Source organism: Pelodiscus sinensis, chromosome 4 (assembly GCF_049634645.1).
Source record: "Pelodiscus sinensis isolate JC-2024 chromosome 4, ASM4963464v1, whole genome shotgun sequence".
In the NCBI taxonomy this organism is placed as follows: Eukaryota; Metazoa; Chordata; order Testudines; family Trionychidae; genus Pelodiscus; species Pelodiscus sinensis.
The window spans coordinates 5,927,523-5,950,411 of NC_134714.1; the positions used below are offsets into that span (position 1 = coordinate 5,927,523).

At 46.8% G+C, this 22,889-nt stretch overlaps 1 protein-coding gene across 2 annotated transcripts; it reads right to left on the reverse strand.

The window, feature by feature from the left end:
- Positions 1–11,752: 11,752 nt before the first annotated feature.
- On the reverse strand, positions 11,753–22,592 carry VCPKMT (valosin containing protein lysine methyltransferase). 2 transcript variants are annotated; one of them, XM_075926151.1, is made up of 6 exons: positions 22,310–22,592; positions 20,429–20,539; positions 19,477–19,549; positions 17,812–17,931; positions 15,533–15,638; positions 11,753–12,274 (listed from the first exon to the last, which is right to left on the reverse strand). In XM_075926151.1, exons 1-6 carry the CDS (start codon positions 22,534–22,536, stop codon positions 12,216–12,218), a joined length of 696 nt encoding a protein of 231 aa, XP_075782266.1. In that variant the 5' UTR covers positions 22,537–22,592; the 3' UTR covers positions 11,753–12,215. The 2 variants fall into 2 exon arrangements, with proteins under 2 accessions (XP_075782266.1, XP_075782264.1); XM_075926149.1 differs by having other exon boundaries at positions 15,528–15,638; positions 22,310–22,587.
- Positions 22,593–22,889: the final 297 nt, after the last annotated feature.

Sequence of the window (22,889 nt, forward strand, 5' to 3'; positions counted from 1 at the left end):
TAGTTTGAAGGCTGCGTCTACACTCACCCATAGCTCTAAATAAGCAACACAATTTGAGCTACGCAAATTGCATAGCTTATTTCGAAATTTGGCACAGCCCACACAGCACTTATTTCGAAATAAATCGCTCTTCCGAAACACCCCTTACTCCTCGTGGAACGAAGTTTACAGGGACGTCAGAAGAGCAAGCCTGTTATATTCTGAAAAAAACAGGGGCGCTCCAAAGACGTGGGATATCTCCGGTATCCCGAAACAGCGCTGCAGTGTACACACAGCCTAAGTGACCTCAGGGAAGCCATGCAGGGGGGCAGGGCTGTCCCATCACATATGCAGAAGTTGTGGCTGCATAGAGCACCCAAAAATGTGGGGCACCGTTAGGACAACAGGCAGGAGAGGGTCAGATCCGGCCTGCTCTTACCTGCTGTCCTGGTGGTGCTGCAACGGAGGGTGATGTGAACATGCAAATGCTGGGAGGAGGGCAGTTACGGCCACCACCGTTGCTGCCTGCCATGGCAGCCACCACAATACCTAGACATTTAACCCCCTCCCTGCTGGACTCTTCCAGGTTGGGTGCCGTGGGGATGGGACAGTGGGAGCGAGGGGAGCCCCAGGCGGAGGTGGGAACCAATCACATGGGAGCAGGTTGCCTAGGACCCCAGAAATTCTAAGGACAGTCCAGCAAGGGGGCCCAGAGACACGGCCCTTTGTAGCCCCACTGCCCGAGCCGGAGCCAGCTGCCCCAGCCCAGCATCGAATGGTCTCTTTGCACGTCAGCCAGTCCCACCGGACAGCGGGGCGAAAGCAAACCTCTCTGCTGCATCTGAGCTGAGCTTCCATGGGAAACGCAACAACAACCCTGTAACGAGCCGGACTCCTGCTCCGTTCGTCTCTGGGTCCCAGGCAAATCTTTAACACCAGAGACAGCCGTGCACTGCGGTTATCTGTGGCCACAATACTCCCGGCTGCAGCACAGAAAAGTCCACGTCCCTCTGTCCTGGCCTCAGATTCGAGGACTCGCTCATCTCCGCCCAGCGCACACTCTCCGTCTGATGCACTGAGCAGTAAGGAAAAATGCCTCCTCCACATGCTCTCCCTAAGGGGCTAACACCCATGTAACTGCGGGACCCCTTCTCCAGCAGCCATTTTGAACGTGAGCTCCGCTAGTCTGAATGCAAAACAAGCTTCTACCCATCAGAAACTGCCACGCTCACCCCGTGGGCCTGCCGAGGCAAGTTCAGATGAAGCTGTGCAATCACAGAAGGCAAAACTGAATCAAGCTACATAAAACCCACTCCTCTGGGACCCAGCGACGTAACTGTGGTTTTGCATGGGCCCGATCCTGCTTGAGAGAAGCCGGGGGCAGAACCCCTGCGAAGGGACCAGGATCAGGGCCCATTTAGCCCTTCCCTAGAAGCAGCCCGGATGAAGCTCTCAAAACCTGAGTGAGTGTCCGTGCATGAGAGTTACACAGTGAGAGTAGGATTTTTGGCCTTGGCTTCCTGCTAAAAATCCCTCACAGTTAACGACCACCTGTGGAGAGCCAGCCTAAGGTAAAAACACAGCACTGAGCAGCCTGTGTTTTACAAGTCAACAAACCCCACCGCCCCTTCTGGAGTTGATCTCGTGTTTACCAACCAAAATACCTACTGGCTCCTCGCTGTGCGTTTACCTCAGGATAGCCCGCGCCCACCTGACAACAGGGACGACAAGGCCTTAGTGAATCTCTGCCCCCTTCCTGCCAAAGCACAGCAAGCGATTCCCTCAAACTCAACAGGGCCCAGAGGCAGGGTTTGTGTGTCCGGCTTGGCTGGAAACGCTGGAGCCAAGTGCCATGAGCCAGAGCTACAGCACCCGGAGAGTTGGGGCCTGGGCAGTGCACATTCCCCGCGTGAACGCTCACACTCGCGTACACAGGCGGAAGCCCAAACATGTGCCACTCAGAGGGGCACACTTATCTTAGCCCAGGCTAAATCCTTGCCCACCATCTGCCTCGTGCGCTCAAGGAAGGCTTGAACCAGTATTCAAATAGTCTTTCGTTAGTGAAAACCACGAAGGAGCCACCTCAGCTGCCAAAAAAGACGAGAGTGAAAACAGTCCAGTGCCTCGGGCGCTAGATTGGGATGCAGAAGAGCTCAGTTCAGTACCTGGCTCTACTAGACTCCCTGTGCAACCATAAGTGGCTGGGTCTCTTGGTGCCTCAGTTTCCCCATCTGTAAAAAAGAGAATGATTCCACCTGTGTGGATCCTATGCTCTTCCAGGCCAGTCCTGTTCCTCACAGAACGTGATACGATGGGGCCGTGACTCTGAGCCCAATAATACAAAAACATTTGAATGAATTGTATAATGAAGCTTTTACCCACTCTACTGTAGCTAATTATCCTGCTTATGGCCCTTCGCTATCTTGGAGATTCAGCTCTCTCGGGACAACTGTTCATGAGGAGGAAGAGGTTGGACTTCAGGCCTGAATCACTGCGGATAGCCATCGTTATTAGGGATCATAGAATCCCGGGCTGCAAGAGCCCTCAGGAGTCATCGAATGCAGCCCCCTGCCCAAGGCAGGACCAACCCAACTCAATCATCCCAGCCAGGGATTTGTCAAGCTGGGACTTAAAAACCTCTAGGGATGGAGATTCCACCCCCTCCCTAGGGAACCCATCCCAGTGCTTCCCACCCTGCTAGGGAAATAGTTGCAGTGCGGGAGGTCTAGGTTGGATATTAGACAAACTATCTAAAAGGGTGTCACAAGGAGGAGGGAGAAAAATTGTTCTCCTCGGCCTCTGATGATACGACAAGCAGCAATGGGCTTTAACTGCAGCAAGGGAGGTTTAGGTTGGACATTAGGAAAAACTTTTACAGTCAGGGGGGTTAAACACTGGAATAAGTTGCCTAGGGAGGTTGTGGAATCCCCAGCGCCGGAGATATTTAAGAGCAGGTTGGACAGACACCTGGCAGGGATGGTCTAGATGCTGCTTGGTCCTGCTGTGAGGGCAGGGGACTGGGCTCAATGACCTCTCGAGGTCCCTTCCAGGTCTAATGTCCTGTGATTCCAAGATTTTTAGGAAGCTGATTGAAGTGAAGAGGCAGGTCAGAAAAGACAAAAGAATAATTGAGGCGGCGGGAATTGGAGGGGGGAATCTCTGCCGGGGGAAAATGCTGCAGATATTATGGTGCACGCATGAAAGTCACTTCAGTGTTGAATGAATGAGGCTAAGTATCTATGGGCAGCAGAGATCAGAATTCGTATCCCAGCAGTGGAGTGCTCCGGTTATCTGCAACATGCTGATTTGTATGTGCATCTCAGCTCCCTCCCCTCCCCGCACAGTGAATCGGGCACTATGCACGGTGTCTGCCTGCCTCAAGCCAGAGATTTATTACAACAATCAGAAGCACAAGCTCAGCAGGCCCAGCCATGGCGAGGGGCCGCTTCCCTGCTTGCCTCCAGGGACAGCTCCCGTGCCTGGCTGGGCACTGCCTATTATGCACTATTTGCATTGCCGCGTAGCCTGGAGGCCCCAGCAGCCTCCTAGTTCTGGGAAAGGTACAAACGCGACGAAGAGACGGTCCCTGCCCCAAAGGGCTAAGATCCATCCCCCCCAGTACAGCATTCTCCACGTGGGAGGGGTAGAGCAGGTGTCGGGAACACCTACGTTCCCCAGAACTGGGTGAGAGGAGAGAGGCTAATATAAGAACATAAGGACATAAGAATGGACAGACTGGTCAGACCAACGACCCATCCAACCCAGTGTCCCGTCTGCTGACAGTGGCCAATGCCAGGTGCCCCAGAAGGAGTGAACACAACAGGGAATCATCAAGCGATCCCTCTCGTCACCCATTTCCAGACAAACAGAGGCCAACAACACCATTCCTGCCCATCCTGGCTAATAAGCAACTGATGGACCTAGCCTCCATGAATTTATCTAGCTCGTTTTTGAACCCTGTTAAAGTCCTAGCCTTCACCACATCCTCTGGCAAGGAGTTCCACAGGTTGACTGTGCACTGCGTGAAGAAACACTTCCTTTTGTTTGTTTTAAACCTGCTGCCTATTCATTTCATTTCTCTAGCTGAGGCCAGGAAATGAACAAAACCTATGCCCTTCCCAAGGCCGGCATTCTAGAATCGCCTTTCCGTTGCACAGCTGAGCACTTACACACACACCTCTCCACGTGGGTTAAAGTCGCACAACAGGTTCATAAGGTCAAATATATATATACACACCTGACAGTCAGGCACTAGCGTGTGCCATCGCCACAGAACCCATGGGCCAGGCTGAACTTCTGTCTAATTAAATCAATGTCAATTTAGCATTACCTTCAATGGAACACAGTCACACCTGTCATGACAAAGTGTCTCTATTTCTACAACTCCCCGATGCCCAAGGCAGAAAGTCCTCACCCCTAATATAAAATTCCAAGAGGACACGCCACAGGAAAAAATTAAGTGACAGAAGACAACCGCCCCCGAATACATGCAGTAATCCCCTTGAGATGCCTCTCTACTAAATATCTGTAAAGCCCAGTCCTGCTATGTGAATAATTTTAATACATTCACACATGGTTCTGAACTATTAAGTCATGGAACTTGCAAGTTAATTTATCACAGGCAGCCATGTGAGCCAAGTCCAAATTCCCACCCACAGCCTGTGGACAAGAAATCTCTCTCCGTCCGTCCTGGCAGTGAGTAAAGCAATTGTCACCTCTTTTTGTACTTTCCTTGTCTTCCAGAAATGAGAAAAAAATGTTGTTTTCCTCACAATGTGTAGTCTAAGCACCTAAAATTGTTCCCCAGAAGACATACTTCAGCCTATCCTGCCACATTTCTGAATTCCCAATTCACTTAAGCCACAGCCACTGGGACAGAAATGCTTCTGGTCAATTCTGCGGAATAGTTTGGACTGCCTAATCTGGATTCCTGAGCTGCCGGGTGTGTGGAAGTTAAAAGCACCATTATCTAAACTGACAGTCTATGTTCTCTGTGCTTTCACTAACTGAAAGAGAAAGGGGACATTAACCGTATCAGCAGAGATTAAATGATAGGGCAAAGGGTCAGAAATAGGACATGCCAAAGCCATTCAAATTAGCGTCACTTGGAAGACAATGCTGTTGATGCTTGAAGGGAATGTATGTGAACGAGCCACCTGCCAGCGTAAGCTCTGATCTGAATCCAAATGGAGCATATTTGCCATTCCTGAAGCATTCGCAATAGGTCTCTCCAATGCCGACTGCTCACCACTTTAACACCGGCCGCTAGTTTTTCTTTATTTTTCAGCTTCAAGTTACACCAAACAAGTGAAGAGCGAGATGAATTTAAACCAATGTAGCACAGTGAGTTGGGCCACATTTCTCCAATAAGGGCTTGTCTACACTACGGAATTAAGATACCTTAAGCCAACACATACTACCGCAAGAGTTTCAGAGCCATACTCTGCTCCTTCTGTTGGAGGTGCTTGTCCTCACCAGGAGCGCTTCCACCGATGGAAGTGCTGCAGTGACAGCTCGAACGGGCCCCTCCCCATCCTGGGGGCTGACAGCCTGAACTGTCAGCCCAGTTGAAGGCTCACAGCTGACGTGTGGGGCTGGCAGGTTCCTTGCAACACAGCAGCCAGGTTCCTTGCAACACAGCAGCCAGCATGCGAATGATCAGCTGGAACCAGGCTTCTTGGGGCTGACAGCACTGCAGCAGTAGCTTTAAGAGACCCATCTGCAGGCGTTGCTAGGCTCCCAGCTCTGGGGCAGAGAGACCACCAGCAGTGAAACTGACATTCTTGTCAGTTTCCTGGCTGCTCTTATTTCACCTTTTGTCTCTGTCCATGTCAGCCCCAGGCAGAGTATGATCCAGCTGTGAGTCCCTCATGAAACTGCCAGCCAACAGGCAATGCAAGCAGTGTCTCCGAGGACACTGAGTCACTCAAACTCCATCTACATAAGCCAAGCATGGAGGCGGAGAGAAGTTGATGTCGCGGGTGGCTCACAAGCAGGAGGAGGTATATTTTAACATAGACACAGAGTTAGGTGGACATACGGTGCCTTACACCAACCTAGCTCTGTAGTGCAGATCGTGCCGGAGACTTTTAGTAACCCATCTGCAAGCTCTCTCTCTTTCCCTCCCCATTCTGACTTTCTCTGCTATTTATTTGTACCCTGGACTCCCTTGCTCCATTCATCTGAAGAAGTGGGTTGCACCCACAAAAGCGGATGACACCATCTACATTTTTCGTTAGTCTCTAAGGGTATGTCTAGACTGCGTCCCTCTGTCAGCAGAGGGCTGCAGATTAGGCAGGTTGACATTGCCACAGGGATTTAAATATCCCATGCCTAATTTGCATAAAAATGGCCACCATGTTCTGCCAACTCAGCACTTTGTCAGCACAGCGGCAGTCTAGAGGGGGATCTGTGGAGAAAGAAAGCCTTTGTCAACAGATCCTATAAAACTCCTTGCAGGAGGCATAAGGGGTCTGTCAAAAAATATTTCAATTCCTGCCTCATTTGCAATGTCGACCTCCCTAATCTGCATCCCTCTGCCGACAGAGGGATGTAGTCTAGACATACCCTATGATGCTGCAGGACCATTTGTTGTTTAATTTTTTTTCATCTGCAAGCTATTTGTCTAGTCCCATAGAATTGGAGTACAAACTGGGAACAAGACCCCTGTCCTGCCCAGAGTATTATTTATTTCTGTTGATCTCATAACATACAGCCCAGCCCGTCAAACCGCCGGATCTGTCCCACAGCTGGAGAAGCCTCAGGCAGGCATCCTTTCTGCGGCACCCCTGCATGCTCGCTCCAAGTGGTCAGCTGTGGGGACCACATGCTTTCAGCACGCTGAGACCCCCAGGACTTTAACAGGGCTCATAAAAGAGCCAGATAAATTCATACCCATTAATGGCTATGAGCCAGGATGGGTAGGAATGGTGTCCCTAGCCTCTATTTGTCAGAGGCTGCAAATGGATGAGAGAGGAAACGTGATAATTCCCTGTTCTGTTCACTCCCTGTGGGGCACCTGGCATTGGCCACTGCTAGCAGACAGGACACTGGGCTATATGGACCTTTGGTCTGACTCAGTGTGGCCGCTCTTATTCCCTCCAGCTGATCATCGGATGAAGTGGGTTTTGCCCATGAAAGCTCATGATACTATCTATATATTTTTGTTAGTCTCTAAGGTGCCACAGGACCACTCGTTTTTAAAGTTACAGACTAACACAACAACCCCTCTGCGAGTACCCAAGGAGCGTGAATGGGGCTTGGGATGGGAACGGAGGCTATTCTGCTGGTGGAATCTTATATGTATGTATTAATTGGCTGGCTGAAATACTGAGCGTTTATTTTAAACACCGCTAATCTTTAGGTATACCTTTACCTTCTAAGGACATCTGTCAACAGCTGACAATCCCAAGTCCGTAACAGACCATTTGTATATTTCTATTACAAGTATATATTAAAGATGCCCTCCAGGTTATGACGTCTGTTTTGTCTTCCATAACCCAAACTCAGAGCCTCACATTTGTGCCTTTGTTCAGCTACTTCTAGCACCAAAAGTTGGTGCTCATCAGGGCACTGAAGTGCAGGAAGGGAAACAAAACCAGAAGGGCCCTGGTAGGTATATAAAAAAAAGGAACTAAGTTAAAGTAAGCTTCAGCATTAAAGTGTGTTTATAGACGCACAGCTACAGCCTGTTGATAATTATGCGGAATTAAGAATTTATTGTTAATTTTTTATGTTTCACTTCACCTTAAAATATGAAGTTTGAACTTGTTTTGTTAAAGTTATAGGAATGGGTTATAAAATCAAAGTAAAGTACTGCCATCTACAGGGGAAACGTTGTACAGCAGAAAAGCACTAGCCAGGCAGCGCCCCAGTTTCAAAGAAGAGGTGTAGTGCAAACAGGGACTAACTTTGGGGTTTACAGTTTGCTGACACGCACACTGCCGTTCTGAGGGTGAACAACTCAGTCTCTTTCCAGAACTAAACATTTATGATCCGATGCACAGCATCTTGCTGCAAAGGCGGTTAATTAGTTACTGCTTTTATGAGTATCAGAGGGGTTGCCGTGTTAGTCTGAATCTGAAAAGCGGCGAGGAGTCCTGTGGCACCTTATAGACTAACCGAAGTGTTGGAGCATAAGCTTTCGTGGGCAAAGACCCATTTCGTCAGATGCATGCAGAAAGCTTTTGCTCCAACACTTCAGTTAGTCTATAAGGTGCCACAGGACTCCTCGCCGCTTTTGCTTTTATGAGGTAAAACGATCCATCCACCCACTGCTGTAAGTACATTCAAGATTTGCCCTTCAAGAGCAGCTAGAGGCACAATTTTAGGCCAGCCCAGCTGCTTGGCAAGATGCTGAGCTATTGTATTTCCGATCAGAGGAGATACGGGCTCCGACCTGCTGTAGGGCACTCAGCTTCATAGTGGATGAAGGGTGGAGGTGAATGTTCCCATTGCCCATATTCTTTAATAGGCAGCACAGATGCATCTCCTGATACAAAAGCTAGAGACCACATTTACCTACTTCATACCCAATAAAACACACAATGGGACGGAGGGGTCAGTCGGAATACGCACAATCTGGATCAGCAACAAGTCTAAACTCTTCTGCTTCCCACAAAAGTTTGTTTTTTCATCCACGGGAAGAGGGCTCCAACTTTGACTCCTGATTATGACCATCTAGCTCTTTATCCTCTTGGTGGGGGAAGAATCCACATGTAGAGGCACTCTGGGAATTATCCAATAAGCACCCTCCTCTCGTCTTACCGAAGAGATAACACTTATTTTCCAGCAGACTGAACTGACACTGTACATGTAAAAATGGGTCCAGCCTTTGCAGCCCTGTCTACAGCTGAACTGCTAGGAGACCTGGTCTGCACAAGGCACCGCTGCCGGCAGCAAGACACATTTTTGCCATTGTGTCAATGAAACCTGCCAAAAGCAAGTTTCAATAAAGGGGAATGCAACAGAAATGAGTTTGCCTTTCTGGGGAACCCACAGCAAAAGCCAGCCTAAACGTTATCAGTCCCCCATGCCACAGTTTGCCCCAACAAGGCACAATAAGCTGCCCGGGGGGGGGGGGGGGGGGGGGGGGGGGGGAGGAAGAGAGAGATACTTTGCTTGGCAAGTGTCTGTCTGAAAGCATCACCCCTAACATCTCTCTCCAGGGGGCAGGAGTTGGGAATAATACAGCATTAAGTCTAAGGACTGGGCACTGACATCAGCTAGGTTTAAGAGTTTGTTACGATTTTATGTATCAAGAATCCTTGCAAAAAGTTTTAATCTCTTTTCCCTAGGTGGAATCACTTGTAGGGTAACATTTAACTAGTGTAAGTGGCATGGAAGGGCTTTTCTGCTCTCCTTAAAGGTGCAGAATTTAGATTTTAGAAAGACAACTGAAGAACACAGGGAGGGAAAAGAAGCCAAATGGACTGGTGGTTTATAATTTACAGAAGTAGCCACCACAGTTCCTCCTAACAACATTTTTAAAAAGCTGAACACTTGTGATGAGAAATATTGAAAGTGTAAATCTCAAAGTAAATTAGTTCCGTTAATATATCTAGATGCTCACAACTGTCAGAAATACTGCTCCAAGTCCTGCATTACCACTGGACAGTCTCATTGCCCTGACAAATTACAATGCAGCTGTAGTCACTGAATGCTTCTATGGGAGGCAGGGACGGGGGAAAAGCATCTATTCCTCCCATGTTGGCCTAGCCAGAGTAGGGAGGATTTTCACAAGAACTCAGCAGAGATTTAATTCTGCTCCCATTAAGATCAATGGGAGCTTAAGGGTTTGTCTACACAAGAAAATTTACCAGAATAGATGTAGTCATATTATATATTTCCATGTGTGAATGTTTATTCTGGAGAAAGAGCCTCCACACCAAAAGTTATCTATAACACTACAGTGGTATAATTATGCTGGTAGGTTTCTCCTTGTAGGTAAGCCTTAAATTACCAAATTCTGTGCATTATAGTTTAATAAAATTACATCTCAAAGGCAAACTCACAATTGCATACTAGATGTGCAATCCATGATGGCCATGTTTTTGGCAAACAAGCTCAGTAAATGCCCTGCCTTATACTGTTAAATCTTAATCCCTACAAAGTAATCCATGACAGAGGGTTAAGCAATGGTACTAAAGAAACACATACGCTTTTGAAGTTTGAAATACTGCCACATTTTGTAATATGTAACTAATATAACTATGTGATACACTCAGAACCTTACTTAGGCAGTACTACAGATCTCAAAGCCAACCACTCATGGATTTAAGATGGCACAATCTAGCTAGTATCTATTTAAAAACTATGGAACCGAAGCAAATAAATTAAATCTCTTGAAATATTCATTTAGAACCAAGATAGACATTAGCAATCAAAGCTGACCTGTCCAGCATGTTACAAGGACTATTTTAAACTCACCAGACTGTCATATTTTGACATTTCAATTATTAACATTGGAAATAAACACACAGGCTACGTCTACACTGGCCCCTTTTCCGGAAGGGGCATGTAAATTTCACCAGTCGTCGTAGGGAAATCCGCGGGGGATTTAAATATCCCCCGCGGCATTTAAATAAAAATGTCCGCCGCTTTTTTCCGGCTTTTAAAAAAGCCGGAAAAGAGCGTCTACACGGGCCCCGATCCTCCGGAAAAAGTGCCCTTTTCCGGAGGGTCTTATTCCTACTTTGAAGGAATAAGACCCTCCGGAAAAGGGCGCTTTTTCCGGAGGATCGGGGCCAGTGTAGACGCTCTTTTCCGGCTTTTTTAAAAGCCGGAAAAAAGCGGCGGACATTTTTATTTAAATGCCGCGGGGGATATTTAAATCCCCCGCGGATTTCCCTACGACGACTGGTGAAATTTACATGCCCCTTCCGGAAAAGGGGCCAGTGTAGACGTAGCCACAGAGTTAAGTGGAAGAATCTAGCACATGTCAGGGGCCATCTTGTTATTCAGGTTTTGCACTGAAAGGTATCAGGTGTATTTGGCATACAGAAGTGAAATGCAAGTACTGATATTGTGTAACAGGGCCTACCTGCCTGAGACCTGTGAACTATTTAGCCCAGCCAAATTAGGCCTTAGGATAAGTTAGTGTAAGTAAGTTGTTAAGAAACCTGTTGAGCTTGCGTCTAGGTTTGTGATATGCTGATGTTTTGAAAATAACTGCAGAGTGATAAGGGGACGTAAATGCTAATGAGCATAATGGAAGCTAACACGTTAGCCTATGCAAAACAGTGAGGTGTGGAAGTGCAAATAAGAAAAAGGGGTTAAAACCTTCATAAACAGGAGTGTACCCCAGTGGGCATCAGACACATCAGCAATGCTGTCTCCTGCTTTGTGCGCCTTGGCAAGGGGAGACAACCAGATGATGGCCTCTAGTAGGGAGACTGATGCTGATTGCAAGGATGAGCACTAACACGTCAGGGCTTTCTGCAAGGCCTGAGGTATGCAAATGCCATGTATTGTCATGCTTGGTCCCGCCTTTATCAAACTGCGTATTACACGTATTACAGAATGTGTGTAATATTTGGTTAGCTAATAAAAGTAAAAGGACGAAAAAAAAACCACTCTTGGATCTCTGTTCCACACCATGAGGTGGGCTCTCTTCTCTTGATAACCTCTCTACTATAGTCAAACTGGAAGGCTGAACTCTCCCCGATTATAGTAGGTGTAAACCTTCACCTTGGAGGTGGGAAATTAGTTAACTCCAAATGTATCGATAAGGCCACAAAACCAAATGCAGAATAAAAGCCAATCAAGACCCATCTCAAGCACAAACTCTTTATGAAGTATACATAGGTATTGGCTCTTAATTTAGGTGAAATTCAGTCAGGATAAGGAGTTTCCTCTTCAGGAAAAGTGGTTTATCTTCAGCTTCCTTCGCGCTTTCCACTTCAAACAGGTGTCTTTATGGAATGTTTGGATCAGATTTGTCTGAACTTGGCACTCTACGTGCCTGATTCGTGAGTGCATCCCCCACCCCATGCAAATGAATGGAGCATGACATCAGTCTAGGTTACATTTCAGTCCCATTTTTAGCTCTCTTTTGGTGAGGCCCCTTTGTTAATATTTACCAATCACATTTGTCCTCTGAGCTGGATTCTGCCTGAAGTTCTACAGTGACTGATCCACTTTCTCCTTATGTCTCTTCCCGAATTCGCCATCTAGAGGACATTCCGTAGATGTGCCATGAACAGCTTTGAAGGCAGCTTCTTTGAGCTAACTGACGCTCACTCTCTCCTCTCCAGAGGATCAGATAACATGGCCAAAGATCTCACAATGGGAAATTCTGTAAAAGATTTCAAATCAAACACGAGTTTTTAAACGGCCCATGTGTATTTAAACAATCGCTCTGGATTTTGTCTGGCACTAAAACCCGCAAACCTCGCTCAGTGATTCTTAGCCGGGGTCCAGGGCCCTGCGCATGTCTCAGGGGACTCTCCAAGCAGGACCAGCGTGAAGACTGCTGGGGCTCAGGGCAGAAAGCCAACGTCCCACCACACAGGGCTGAAGCCTGGGGGCCCTGAGTCCCGCTGCCCAGGACTAAAATCAAAGCCTGAGCAACTTAGCTTCCTGGGGGCCCTTGTGGCCTGGAGCCGTAGTCAATCGCTGTGCTTGCCTAAAGCCGATCCTGGCTTTTATATGCAGAAAACCAGTTCCTGTGTCACAGGTGGGCAGTGGAGTTTTTATAGCATATGGGGTTGGGCGGGGGGGGCTGGGGGGGGGGAGAAGAGAAAAAAGGCTGCGAATGCCTGCTCTAGCTAGTATGAACAAAGTCGCTAAGGGCCTGATCCATAAACAGGCATCAATGCTAAGTTGTACTGAGTTCATTCCATTGACTACTATGTCTAGCAAATGTCAGATGGTCTTAAGCATTATTCCTAAAGGGAATATAGTGAAACGCCTGGTAATGACTAGCTCTAACAGGTAATTCCAAGTTATAAACCAGGTGTCCTTAACGTTTCCAGTAGAAGTGGGCCTTATCCTCCCTGATTGGATCCACCTTGTCATCTCCAGCCTGATCCTGGCCTGCATATTTATACCTGCCTCTGGAAATTTCCACTGCATGCATCTGACGAAGTGGGTCTTTGCCCACAAAAGCTTATGCTCCAACACTTCAGTTAGTCTATAAGGTGTCACAGGACTCCTCGCCGCTTTTGCAGATTCAGACTAACACGGCTACCCCTCTGATAACGTCAAATATTATTGCGCCTAAGATATCCAACAGTAACAAAACACCACCCTGCATCAGCTGTTGGTTTTGCCTCAATGCTTTTTGGAGATGTGGCACTGTTTCTACAGGCGACTTATCAAGTTGGAATTTGCTAGGATTTGCTGTAAGAAATTACAAGACAGCATGTCAGAGAACGGAGATTTTCCGGAGCAATAATGAAACTAGACTTGCCTCATAATTTACTAATAAAGCATCTGTCAAGGTAAGTAGAACGTGCAAAATGTTAACTAAAGCATTTTATTACGTGAGCAAACAACTCAGGCCTTGCCAACTATAGTTTTCTTCCAAAAAATAAACTTTACCATAGATCATGGAATCATAGGACGGGAAGGGATCTCTAGAGGTCACCTCATCCAGTCCCCTGCACTCATGGCTCGCCTAAGCATTATCTAGAAGACCGTGCCTGACAGATGTTTGTCTAACCTGCTCTTAAAAACCTACAGAGGTTAAGGTGAACAATTTTCCCCCTCCTCCTTATAACAATCTTTAATATAGTTGAAAACTGTTATGTCCCCTCTTCATCTTCTCTTCTCCAGAGTAAACAAACCCAATTTTTCAATCTTCGCCCATTAGTCTTGTTTCTAAACTTTTAATAATGTTTGTTATTCTTCTCTCCAGTTTGTTCACATCTGTCCTGAAATCTTTTCAAAACATCTATACTAGAAGCAGCTGAAAAGAAAGAGAGGAAGAAACAAAAGGAAAGTGGATCTCAGAAGAAACATGGAAAACTATAGATGAAAAAGCCAAACAGGTGTAGCACTACATGTGATTGAAGAAACAAATCAAACCTACATGAACCTTGACAAAGCAGATAAGAAAAAATGCAAACAAGATGAGCAAAATTGTATAAAGGTTGGTAAAGCTCAGGAAGCAGGGAAAAGAAATGATACAAGAACAGTCAACACAATCTTGAAACAGTTAACAGGATATGGATCAAAATTCAGAAGAGTCCCAGTGAAAGGGAAACAAGGGGAAATTCTGAAAACATAGGAGGAACAAGAAAATAGATGGGTGGAACACTTCATAGAAGTTCTAACTGAGCCAGAACCAATTCCGAGACTGGAATTTAACAATGATAAACCTTCAGACTTAGAAACAGAACTGAAGTAAAAATTGAAGAAGTTAAAAATAACAAGGCATCTGGTTTGGACAGCACTCATCCTGAGGTGCTTAAATATGGCAATGAAGATGTGGAATCAGTCATCTGTTCACAGTGCAATAAAATACGGACAGGAGAAAGTGCCAGAAGAACAGACCAGCAGTATCACAATCAGATTAGATTATTATGATCAAAGAAAGGTGATCTAAGCAATTTCTCAACTTGGAGGGGGGGTGGGTAACGCTTCTATCAGGAAAAGTATTAGCAACAGGTCTTCCGGAACAGAATGAAAGGAAAGATGGATACTATCCTGTGGAAACAACAATCTGGATTTAGACAAGGGAGACTGTGTGCAGACTCTATTTCCACCCTGAGACAGATTACGGAGAACACAATTGAATTCCAAATCTTGCCATCAATTTGGTGGACTTTCACATCAAGACAGGTGGAAGGGAGGAGTGTGTCCTGTCTCCTCCTCTGTTCATACTAGTCATCAACTACGGACTAAAACGATGCAATAGTGATACATCTGACCTAAAATGTGACAATTCAAGGCTATCTGAGCTAGACTTTGCTGATGACATCGCTCATCGATGAAGATGCCAACAGATTACAAAAATGCACTAATCAAATAAAAGAAATAACGAAGATAGGTCTGAGATTCAATGTAAAATATTGTCCGTGGTTACATGGATAGCAAACTACATGCATTTTAACATCTCTAATTTGCAGACTTGAGAACTTATTTGATTATCTATTTTAAAAACATTTTATTTCACCTTTAAGCTTGATGTTTTGGAAAGTTAAAGTCCCTTTATTGGCACAATTAAATCACCCATCTCCAACTATTTAGGTAGGATATCAACCAAGAAGTTGACAGAAATACTATTTCCTCTAACGCTATTAAACTTTGTTAATAAGAGCCAATTTATACTATGAAATACAACGTCAGGGAGCTGGGTCACTTTGCTTATCCCAGACCTGTAACAAATACAGTTCCGGTTTGCAAAGAGGACTGCATGTTAATCTTGTTTCCTAACCAGCCTAAAGTCTTGGGCATGACTGTATAACTATACCAGTATATCTCTAAAAGTGCTGCATACTGCAGCACTGAGAACAGTGGCTGAATATTACTTCTGTCTCCCTGTACTCACCCACCAGCTCAAATTATTGTCAAGATTTCACAAAACTATCTCCAATAAAAAATACCCTGCTGTTTTTCTTCCTTCGGATGTTCAAGATGTGAATGTCCTCACTCCGATACTCCTCATCGTGTTTCTCCAGTGGAACCTTTTCCGACTCAAAGTCCATCTGAAGCAGCTGTTATTAAAGCATAAAGGGCAGTAAGCCAAATATTTCTAGGGAGATTGACATTTTAACATTTTTAAGTGGGTAATGATTTTTGATGGGGGGGTCTACTCAATTTGGAAAGTGGTTAAGGGCCACACTCTTCTATATTAGTGGAAATGGTATTGCATCTGGGGTGGAGGTTGGGTACAGAAGGGAGCATGGGGTAAGGGACTAGCATTGCAGGAGGCAGCAGGGGGGCCTGGGAGGGAGTTTGGGGGAAGGAGGAGGCTATGACCTGGGACAGGGATTGGGATGCAGGATCCAGGAGGGGATGTGGGCGCAGGAAAGGGTTCTGATCTGGAGGAAGGGTGTAAGAGAGGGTGCAGGGTCTGGGAGGGAGTTGTGACCAGGGCAGAGGTGCAGGAGGGGCTGCAGAGGGTTCGGACTGTGGCCTCGGGGAAGGGAGGGGACAGGGTGCCAGGGGTTTCCCAGCCAGCAGCTCACTAGGATCTCAGGACCTGCCAGGGCTCCACATGCTGCTCAAAGCGACTGCCTGCTGGTGCCAGAGTTTGCAACTTTTCACTGAGCATCCTGGGGGGGGAGAGGGGGGGCATGTGCTGCCTGCACAGTAAGCATAGTCCATGCAGCTCCTATTGGCTGGCTTCTGATCAATGGGCTATGAGGATTGTTCTGGGATGGGGATAGCGTGTGGACCCCCATGGGGCACAGACATGTACTTAGCCCCAGAAGCTGGCCACTTTGAGCAGCATTTGGGGCCGTAGCAGGCAGGGAGCCTGCCTGAGAGTCCTGTGGGGCCAAGAAACAATGATGGCCCAAAGCATCGTGGCAGGCTGGATCTGAAGGTTTGGTGGGGGGGGAATCCAGACCGTGGGCCATATTTCGCCCACCTCCAATCTACACCATCGTTTTACAGCCCAAGCCCTGCAAGACCATGTCAGCTGACACAGACCAGCCATAGGGGTCTAATTGCTGTGTAGACACTCCCTGAGTAATTTAACAGCTTAAATCCCATTTTACAACCAGTGCACTGATTTAGGCACTTTGGCTCCTAAATCCCATTGGGCTTCAATTAGTGATGTTAAATTTCAACTAATCGAATAGTCGATAAGGACTAGCGTGGTGTTCCGCCTTTGAAATGTACAAGAGCCCCAGCACGGTCTCTTGTGCACTTCAAAGACTGAAATGCTGTGTGGAGCCTGGGGCCAGCAGGCAGTCCCCCGCTGACCCTGGGCTCCATGCAGGCGCTTCCACTTTGAAATGTACAATAGCCTCTGTACTATGCTCACAGTGAACACGAATTATCAAAAGCGCCAACGTAGAACTAAGGTGTTTTTAAAAAAACTTCTTTTCCCCCCAAAATCTGAGATAATTTAAATAAATACAGAGCTAGCACTACCAATAAACCAGAAGGTATAATTTAAATAACTGGCAACCAACTCTTTCCCCGCATCTGAAAAAGTTTGCTTGTTCAAAATTTCTACTTCATGCATCTGATGAAGTGGATTCCCACCCACAATAGCTTATGCCCAAATAATGAGTCAGTCTTTAAGGTACCACAGGACTCCTTGATGTTTTTGCTGAAACAGACTAGAAAGTTTTTCCTAATCACTAAACTAAATTTCTCTCATTGCAAATTAAGCCCATTATTTCTTACCCTATCTTCAGTGGACCTGGAGAATAAATGACCATATATATTCCTCTTTATAATAGTGATTAGCAAATTTGAAGACTGTTTTCAGGTCATCATCTTTTCCAAAGACTGAACAGGCCCAGGTTTTTCTTTTTTAAATCTTTTCTCAGAGATCAGGTTTTCTAAAACTTTTCTTATTTTTGTTGTTCTCCTCTGTGCCCCGAGTTGGACACAAAACTCCAGATGAGGCCTCACTATGTGTTGTATAGAGTGGCACCTTTATCTTCAATGCTGACAATACTGTTATTACGCCCCAAAATATTAGTCTTTCACAACTGTCACAGTGTACACTCAGATCCCATTTGTGATCCACTATAACCTCCAGATTCTTTATAGCAGTACTCCACCAACTCAGCTATTCCCCACTACAAACATACTTGATTTGTCCTATGAATTGTACTTACACAGAACGGATCTAATCTGAGGATTTCAACTGAATCATTACATAGTCCTTATATACACAAAGCACATAAGATGGCAAAGGATACTTACCTCAAAGTATTTTCTCTCAATTTCTGGATTTTTGCCCATAGTCCTTTGTTCGTAACAGCATATGATACAGGTATCAGGACCTGAAAGGTCTTTCAGGGTCTTCAGCAGTGGCTCTAATGACTGCTCAAAAAAAAAAATTAAGCATTTGCCACTTAGACTTGAAGTTCACTTTACCATTACTACATTCCATAACTAGAGACAGATTTCACTGGACTGTACTCATTTTATTTTTCAGACAGCTAATTATATTTAGTACAGTACTTAGGGCAAGTGACAGGTAAGTTGCAGAAAGTAAGAATGAGAAAACAAGTTACAGTATCAGATTGCTTAGAAAAATAGCATTTTACCCATTTTACATATATAGATAATTTTTATCTATAAGCCTGTATGTCATTTTATCTATAAGCAGTTATATCATCTCAGGCAAGGACACGCTACACTGTTAAAGTAGCTATTTCCTGGAAATGTGCCAGATTAATTTTTGTTCATAACAATATATTGGACTTACAGACACCTGTTTTCAAAAATAAAAAACTATTTAACCAGACTTATTTTGAAAATGTGGTTTAGGGCCAGCCAGTGCTCTGTGAAAAAAAAAAGGGGGGGAGGCTCAGAGCTGTAAGGCAGAGGATCTTGAGACTAGTGAGAATAGACTAAAGATGAACAAACTAAATGCAGGATAAGGAACACTGAGAGACTCCTAGAGACTGCTCCTCCAACCTAAGTCTTGTGCTAGCCTCATCTCACGTGTACCCCAAAGAGAGATTTCTGCAGAAAAGGATGGGCCAGAAGGGCTACTTTCTGAAGCATGGTTTCTCCTCCCAAGAGACGCATGAAAAATCCATGCGATAATGCTACGCCTGTCAGAATCATCTTATAAAACGTCCACTGAGGTGCAGTGAAACTCTCCAATATCAGCTACAGGTTGAACCTCTCCAATACAGCACCCTTGGGACCTGACTGGTTCTGAATGAGAGAATTTTCTGGATTATGGGAAGTTAATATTGTTTAGCAGCATTACCAACACTTCCACTGCTTACTGTGCAGCTAGCGGACATTTAGGAGTAAATTAGAGCTAAATAACAGCACAGAACACTGAGAACCAGGACTGCGCGCTGTAAACAAACTTTATGGGACAGCAGGAAACTTGGCCACACCCATGAAAAGGGGACATCCGGTGAACTAACATCATTTTGGATGACATGTTTTTTGGCCACACCCATGAAAAGGGGACATCCGGTGAACTAACATCATTTTGGATGACATGTTTTTTGGCCACACCCATGAAAAGGGGACATCCGGTGAACTAACATCATTTTGGATGACATGTTTCTGGACGAGAGTGTTCTGGATTAGAGAGGTTCAACCTGTAGCAGTATCTCATGTCCCTACAACTCCACGGAAAAAAAGATTAGGCACAATTCTGAATTAACTGATCTCAAAAGCCCTGGTTCAGGCTTCAGACCACATGACCCTAAATGTGTTATCTGCTCAATATACCACTGTCAACTAATGTTCTTCTGAGCCACCCAGACTGAAAACTAGAAGCTATTATTTATTTAGATCTTAAAGATCTTAATACAAATAGCAGAGTTTCTCACACCAAATCAAAAATCCCCAGGTCCTTTCCCGATCAAACTATTTCTACAGTTCTCAAATAGTTACCTCCTCATAGTAAATGCAATCTGCCATAAGTATGTAGTCTGGTGCAGGCAGAAATTCTTTTACATCTTCACCCCTAGAAAAAAGTGAATAGGTAAATATACAATGCAAACTTTAATTATACAACAAAACAGTATTTTTAAGTGTAACAATTAGTGCAAAAATCTATACAACTTTCAGCTAAATCCTCAACTAGTTATTCCACTGCATATTTTAGGGGAATTTTTCATGTTTACATGTGATCTGTCACACCATGTCTAAACCATATGTCTAAACATATTTGACATTTCAACCAGAAAGGACACTGTCTCAACGACTTAATTACCTGAATCCTGCTTCAGAAGCCTTTTAAATCTGCACTTGAAAGGGAATCCTCTGAACTGTCATTCATGCTAAAATTCGACACTCTACGCGGGGGGTCTCAACAAAGATTCTAGCTATCTTACCCATTACAACGATAGCTTCCCCAATTAGCACCTCTAATACCATTAGCTCACAGACATTTACCTTCCCCCCCGCATCCCACTTCTGTTCTGAAATTTGATTTGTCCTTTTCAAGTGTGTTCATTTTTTTTAATTGTATCCTTTGATATATATGGTTGTGACTATTTTCTTCCACTATTTGATCTGAGGAAGTGGGTCTGGCCCACGAAAGCTCATCATCTAATAAACCATCTTGTTAGTCTTTAAAGTGCTATATAGTCCTGTATTTTGTTTCAGCTACACCAGACTAACACGGCTACATTTCTATCACTATTTGACAGTGTATCTGTTATCTCTTGCCTTAAACTTAAAGACTGCAAACTCCATGAGGCAAAGCTGTCCTTTTGTTGTGTTTGCACAGTGCCTAGCCTGTGATCAGTGCTCCTATATGCTCTGATAAGACAATTATTTAATCATAAAAATCTACAACAATTATGTAGGTTAAATATCAAGATTAAAAGATTATACAAACCATTTCAGTACCTTGGCTTGAACTGAGCCTGTGACAAGATGCTTGTTCTTTTCAATATTAACATTCAGCAAATCCTGAAGTTCCTCAAGATCAGTGACCGTAACATCTGCCCTACAAAAAAAAATTATTTAATTCATAGAAAGCCCCAGAAAGAACATTAAGACTCCTTATTAACATTTGAAAATAAACATATCTGTAATCTTTCATTCCTTATGGAAAGCTACTGATGACTAAACTAATGACTTAATATGTACTGAATTCCTTCAGCAACACACACTCCTGTTCTGATGAAAAGAAAAACTGGCTCACAAAATGAAAAGAAAGAATTTAAGAGGAGTAGACCAAAAAACAGGATTCTTCTACATTTGCTATAAAGTGGGATCCCTTTATAAAAATAACAAGAAGTCCTGTAGCACCTTAAAAACTAAAACTTATTCGGGAATAAAGCTTTTGTTGACTGGAGCCCACTGCAAAGCTTATGCCCAAATAAATGTGTTCTTCTTTAAGTTGTCAAAGGATTCCTAGTTGTTTTTGCTGAAAGAGAATAACAGGGCTGCTCCTCTCAAACTTGTGTTAAAATAGTGATATTTACATTCAAATCCCTACCTCTGTTTTAAACAGACACCTTGAAGCTCCCCTGGGGGGGGGTTCCAATGTAAATTTGCATAACTTCAATTAAAGGCCCATCTTTAGAAATTGGCTGGGTTTTATTGCTCCCTTTGCTGGTTACTCAGCATAGTCTACACTAGGGTTCCCCCTAAGCTGTGCATTTGTGCAGCCACTCAGGAGAGATTTAAATGCTGTCGGCTGTGCCAACAGCTAGATTTTTATTTCTACTGGTGGTGCACATTTGCACATGTCTCAGTACACATAGGAAAAATTATTCCACACATGGGATAGAAAAAAAACAACCACACATGGATGGAAAAGATGAGGGAACACTGGTCTACACTGCAAAAACTAAAACCACACACACACATGCAACTGGCCCAAGTCAGCTAACAAGCACTCATGGGGCTCAGGGTGCAAGGCTAAAATTGTTAAGAGTCTGGCACCAGCTAGAGCCTGGAGCTTCAGGCCTCTGCCCAGGTTGCAGGAATGTCTACACTCAACGTTTCAGCCCAAGTCGGTTGACCAGGGCTCTGAGTAGGGATGTTAAATTGTAATTTGACTAATCAAATAGTTGATGCATCGACTACTCGATTCGAGAGGGCGCCTCGGCCTCTGAAGTGCAGCAACAGCCCCTAGGGCTTTTGCCACACTTTAAAGGCAACAGCGCCCCGTGGAGCCCAAGGTCAGCTGGCCCCAGGCTGCAGTGGGCATTTCAAAGCAGCCCTGCCGCAGGGAGCCAGGAGTCTGGCCCAAGGCTCCATGCGGGGCTGCTGCTTTGAAGCACCCCTCCTCCTTTTCCCTTGGAGAGGGAAGGGGGTCACAGTGAGGGCAGGCCCCCCCGCAGAGGGTCACAGTGGGGGCAGGCCCCCCCGCAGGGGGTCACAGTGGGGGGCAGGGGGACCCCCCCAGCAGGGGGAGGGGGCACAGGGGGGGTAGGGGGACCCCCCCAGCAGGGGAAGGGGGGCACAGTGGGGGATGGGGGACCCCCCCCAGCAGGGGAAGGGGGGCACAGTGGGGGCAGGGGGACCCCCCCCAGCAGGGGAAGGGGGGCACAGTGGGGGCAGGGGGACCCCCCCGCAGGGGCAGGGGGTCACAGTGGGGGCAGGCCCCCCCCGCAGAGGGTCACCCGTGGACTAGCCTGCCCCATAAGCGGCTGCTTGTCGGACCGACTCGCCCGGCTCCGGGCCCCGCGGCGGGTTTCTCCGGCGTCTCCCTCGCCCCCAGCCCGAGCCAGGCCCCCAGGGGGCGCCCCCCGCCGCCCGGCCCTACCCCAGCGTGGCCGCCATGATGCCCACGGCGCCGGTGCCCGCGCCCAGCTCCAGCGCGGTGCGGCGGGGCAGGGGCAGGCCCAGGGCGCCGCGCTCCAGGCACTTGGCCAGCACCAGGGCGGCGTCCCACACCACGGAGCCCACCCCGCCCGCGCCGCGCTGCTGCAGCCGCAGCGCCGAGCCGTCCCGCCGCCACAGCGCGCGCTCGAAGCCCGCCCGGCCCGCCATGGCCTGAGGCCCCGCCCCTCCGCGGGGGGGCTGCCCCTGTGAGCCCCGCCCCGCCTGACGTGCCACCTCCCGCCCCGCCCCGCCCCCCCGTGAGCCCCGCCCCGCCTGAGGCACCGCCCTCCCACCCCGCCCCGCCCCAGGCACCGCCCTGTGAGCCCCGCCCCGCCTGAGGCACCGCCCCGCCGCGGGGGGGCTGCCCCTGTGAGCCCCGCCCCGCCTGACGTGCACCTCCCGCCCCGCCTGAGGCCCCGCCCCGCCCCAGGCACCGCCCTGTGTGCCCCGCCCCGCCTGAGGCACCGCCTCCCGCCCCGCCCCGCCTGAGGCCCCGCCCCTCTGCGGGGGGGCTGCCCCTG